This window comes from Otolemur garnettii, unplaced genomic scaffold (assembly GCF_000181295.1).
Source record: "Otolemur garnettii isolate 467f Iridium unplaced genomic scaffold, OtoGar3 scaffold00008, whole genome shotgun sequence".
Taxonomy (NCBI): Eukaryota; Metazoa; Chordata; class Mammalia; order Primates; family Galagidae; genus Otolemur; species Otolemur garnettii.
In genome coordinates this window covers 7,936,535-7,941,534 of record NW_003852403.1, presented here as the reverse complement: position 1 = coordinate 7,941,534, position 5,000 = coordinate 7,936,535, and the positions used below count along the sequence as shown (strand labels likewise).

General features: G+C 53.8%; 1 protein-coding gene across 1 annotated transcript in view; it reads right to left on the bottom strand.

Moving 5' to 3' along the window:
- DLG5 (discs large MAGUK scaffold protein 5) overlaps positions 1 to 5,000 on the bottom strand; it is a 150,445-nt gene that overhangs the window by 29,774 nt on the left and 115,671 nt on the right. The window contains exons 21-25 of the mRNA XM_003783744.3: positions 3,595 to 3,757; positions 3,290 to 3,423; positions 2,521 to 2,667; positions 1,062 to 1,245; positions 368 to 516 (exon numbers count right to left, since the gene is read on the bottom strand). Of these exons, the coding sequence (XP_003783792.2) occupies positions 368 to 516; positions 1,062 to 1,245; positions 2,521 to 2,667; positions 3,290 to 3,423; positions 3,595 to 3,757 (777 nt within the window). The remainder of the gene's footprint in view (positions 1 to 367; positions 517 to 1,061; positions 1,246 to 2,520; positions 2,668 to 3,289; positions 3,424 to 3,594; positions 3,758 to 5,000) is intronic.

Genomic DNA, 5,000 nt, shown 5'->3' with positions numbered 1-5,000 from the left:
TGAGTCCCTCCTAGAAAATGCCTGATGCTGCCCCCACACAGCATTTGGACAGTACTGAAGGGCATTGCAGATGCACACGAGTACACACACTGCAGTGGGATCTGCACATCTGGGTCAGAGAGACCAAGAGAAGAACACAGGGAAATGGGGTTCTCCAGCCTCAAAAATCTCCAGGCCCTAAGTCCTAAAAGGGGAATCATCTAGTCTTTTAAGCCCTCAAAAGTTGCTCTATGTCACAAGCACCTTGCCACGAGCATGCAGACTGGAGGGCCCCAGACTTGGAGAAGCAGAAACAGCCGGCTGTTCACCAGGAAGAGTCTCCCTGAAAGTTCCACCCCCTCAACCCAACATCCACAGCTGCTGGTACCTGATGTAGAAGCTGTCACCAGGCAGGCCCTTGATCTTGGTGAACTCCTCAGGGCGGTACTGCACCTTCAGGCGGATGCTGTCCTTGGGCTTTAGCATCTCCACGTAGACCTCCTCCGCTGTCTTGTTCCGCACATCCAGACTGCCATACTGCAGGGTGGAGGCACCAGGGTCAGAAAGTGGAAGCCAGGGGGTGGCCTGGGCACCCATGAGGGGCCAGTTATGGTGATAAGGCAGAGATTCAATACTCCTCATCAAATGACCATCTGCCTGCCTCCCTTTTACAGAAAGGGCTGCGTCCCACACACACTTCCTGGCTACCAGGTCCTCTTGTGGAGAGATTACTCTGCCCTCAACAGCTCATCCCAGGAAAAGGTGCCCAGGAAGGAAGGGACATTCACAATATGGACTTTTCTTTTGTTTATGCTACCTACAGACCATCTCCCCCATGTGGCAGGAGATAATCTCTCTTGTCACCAGGCCCCCGCCCAAGTGCTTCCTTTGGTGGCCTGCCTAGCTTCCGAGGGAGCCCCAGAGGACTCGGGCAGCATTCTGGGTGTACAAGGATTAAAAATCAACCCCAATGGAGTCACCAGGTGAGCAGCTGTGCTCTTATTTCCTGTGCCACCTGGGATAGCAGTAAGCCCAATGGGCAGAAGGCAGGGGCCTGGCCTGCTCAGCAGCCCAGGATTTACCTCAAGGATGAGGTCCCCAGGCATGAGGCCATCGGGACCTTTGGCAGGACTGTCATCCTCCACCTCGGCCACAAATACCCCGTGCAGGTTCCCACCACACAAGTGCACCCCAAGCTCCAGCTGAGACTTCTTGATGAAGACAATGCGAGGCTCCAGGGACTTCTTGTTGGCGTCTCCCACAGTCCTATTAGGATGAACATGAAGTTCCTCACTCGTGCACAAGGAGGGACAAGGCGTGAAAAGACAGTAGTGGCTGATGCCTAACTGTGTCCTGCTTGCTGCCTGAGGTTTCAGGACCCTAAGGCGCTGAGAGGTGGCCTCATGAAGGGCTCTAGGTCTATTGGCTTGGCACATAGAACAGTGTTGAGGCACAGAAGGGGATGAAATTGCAGCAGGGTGTTGAGGTGCAGTGGGGATGAAATCATGGCCCCAGCTCCAGAGGCAGCTAGAGAAGGACTTGAAATCAACACCCTTAACTCCTGGGCTCGTCAACCTCACACCTTACAGGACATCTCCCTGACATGGGCCACTAACTCCTTAAGAGGTGGCCTCTGGCCAAGAAGAACTGACCATCAAGTGAGGGGAGCTGAACAAAAGCTGGTGGGCACGCTGAGGGAAGGAAATGGGACAGCCAAGGAGACTGACAAAAGGGAAGTCACGGAGAAGCTGGCCTGTGATTAGAACTCTCCTGCAGGTAAATTCCATAACTCATTCTCACACACAGAATGCAGAGCTGGCCTTGCTGAGCATGGTACCACCTGGGGCTTGGTCGTGGCCCCACAGTGCTGGAGATACAGCTCCTCCAGAACCACAAAAGGATGGCATCACCCCAGGGCCCAGCCTGCACAGGCCAGGTAGATGCTGTGTAGCTCCCACCCCCTGTCTACACAAATGCTGCTTCCTTGTCCTGGACTTCCCTTCTTGTCCACCCAGCTACTGCCCATCCTGAATTAAATTTACACTTAGCAGTGGCTCCCTGCTGCTCCCATGGCACAGCCCCCACGGCACCTTGACGGTGCTGCACACACCCAGCCCTGGTCTGCCACCTTGGGGCAGCACCACTACAGACAGCCAGGGCCTAGGGCCTGGCTGGGAGCCAACTGTGGATCTGTGTTTGAAGACAGAATCAGAAAGCCAGTGAAGGAGAAAAGGAGAAGAGATAAGAAGCATAACTCAGGGCAGTGCCTGTGGCTCAAAGGAGTAGGGTACTGGGCCCATATACTGGAAGTGGTGGGTTCAAACCCAGCCCCAGCCAAAAACTGCAAAAAAATAAAAAAAATAAATAAGAACAAGTCAATGAAAGAACAGAAGAAAAACAAAGGAAAAGAGAGAAGGGCGGAGGAGAAAGAAAGGAATGGTATGCGATCTGCAGCACAGGGTGATGCCAGAACCCATACCCCCTTGGAGAACATGCTTAGCCTAACTGGCTGAGATGGACACAGGGAAGGCATTTGCTGACCTGGAGCTGGGGGTGCTCTGCTTGGCCAGAGGGGTGCCAGGGCCCTCATCCTGCTTCGTCAGTGGGTCGATGGCAGAGGGTTGCTCTGGGGTGGTGGCCCCACTGCCCTGGAAAGTGGAGTGGGTGCCAGCAGGGTCCAGGTGGGAACTGGGGACAGAGAACAGCAGGAATAAGTAGTAGCATAAAGCCACCCAGAGCTACCCTCTCTCCTGTGGCAACTGGGTCTAGACTGCAAACAGGGACAGGGTCACATAGTTCTGAGCCCTGAGAAGAACAGACATATTGGGAGTTAGGACCCTGTCATCCATCCCACAGAATCTGCCTGTCCTCTCCTCCCAACCAGGGATCTCCAAAGGAGTGTGGCCTGGGGGACACACAAATTCACTGTCCCTTCTCTTGCCTGTGCACCATCTCCCCCACTGAGCCGTGTGGTTTGGCACTGCAGGGCAAGTCTCCATCTTCTCTTGCCTGGCCTGTGACCCACAGCACAGATATGGGCAGTTACCAGCATCCGCTCATGGACAGCCAACTGCTCTGAGTGAGAATCTACCCCCAGCTCCTGGGTACTACAGGCCCCTGCTGGGCAGGGGGACCTCAGCCATGTTTCCATACCCCATTTCAAGAGGAAAACCCAGGGCTAGCCAACTCTCCCTTCACCAACAGCGGAACTCCCAAGATTTACAGCTGGCAACCCAACTCTCCCTCCACAATGAGTGCACCAGATCCTCCCCCAGCCCACTGGCAGGGCCCTAGGAGATGCGGGGCTCACCTGGACCGGGAGTGGCTGCTAAGCTGGTGCATGTGGGGGTTGTACTGGGCCAGGATGGTGATGGTGTCACACTGCTGCCCAATGATGAGCCGGGCCTGCTGCTCCGTGGCACTCCGCAGGTTTATGCCATTGAACTAGGGGAACACCGAGGGCAGGGTGGGCTCAGTGGCCAGGGCTGGGGCTGTGGGCATGGAGGTGGTCCAGGGAACCTAGGAGCACTGCATTTCCTCAGGGGGAAAGGAGGTGGGGCAAAAGGAAGAAGGTGGGTTCTCCATGGACAACATACGAAAAGGCAGCTCCCTCACCTCCAGCAACTGATCCCCATATTCAAGGCCGGCTTGGTGCGCGATGCTCCCCGCAGTCACCTTGGAGACGTAGATACCACCCTTCTCTCCACTCACGATGGAGATGCCCAGGGGCTCTGAGCCCTTCTGCACCTTTACGTGCCGTGGCTCCTCCACATAAGGCCTTGGAAAAGGGCAGAGGTTTCAGAGACTCAGACCCAAAGGTTAGACTTGGGGAATCTGAGTGAAGCATGCGGCCAGGCTATGTGCACAGACCCCCAAGCCTGGAGGCTGCTATCGCTTCACAGCTAGATGGAGACATGATGAGCCCCACTCTGTATGACAAAGGACCCACATTCCCACTACTTCATGCAACACAAGCACAGCACACCCAGATAGGCATGGAAGCACCCAGTCCCAAGGATACAGAGAATGGCCTGGGTGAACATTGATACATACAGGGGAAAAATAGGCAGATCCTCATAAGAGAAGCTGCCTCACAATACATAATTAAAAATTCTAGGGTAGGAGAATACAGCGGCTCAAGATACCCACTGAGAAAAAGAAATAGGTTCTGGGATGACATTTGCTCCAGAAGAATCAATAAAGTATCAGTTGTTACGTTTATGGCTACAGAAGGTGACACAAACTGATCATGGATATTAAGCTGCTGCAAACCCAAGCCATCAAAAAAGGAGCGGGAGGCAAGGAGCAAGCCTGCAGCCATGCAGTCGCTGCCCCCAGAGCCGTTTGCTGCACCCAAGGGCACCAGGCGGCAGGAGCTGGGCATGGAGCCTCTTGGCAGGCCCACCTCAGACTCCTCAGGGAGGAGGACCTGTGCCTGGCGGCCACGGGCAACCTCAGAAGAGATCTGTGGTGGCAGAGACATCTGGAAGGTGTGAAAGGTTAGAAAGAAGAGAAGGGACACTCAGAGAATTAAGACAGCCAGAGACAACTGGAACATAAAAGATAGAAAAGACACCTGGGCCTCGTTCCTTCCAGAGCATGACCACCCTCACAGAAATAAAGCACAGTGGTGTGGCTGTGTTGCTGTGGGTAGCACAGGGGCCCCGTCAACATTTCCCTGTGAATTACACCCGATTCCTCAACAAGGGGCAGGTCCTAGTGTTAGGTGTCCTCCTGCTCCCCACCAGGTTCCCTCAGGGTAACACCTGCCAGGTTTATTATCTTCTAAATTCTGATCTTCAAATCCCATGAGGTTTTCTCAATGGAAGGCCTGCCTCACATCCCATCTTAGACTCATAGCTCCAAGGCCCTTGGCTTTGGGTTTTTGGGGATTTTTTTGTTTGTTTGTTTATTCAGATGAGTGTGGTTGTGTTCCCTTTAGGTGATTAAATAAAAAGGCAAGTTCAAGTTCAATCAGATCTGAAGCTCTAGGATCTAAACAGAATCTTTTAGATAAGAAC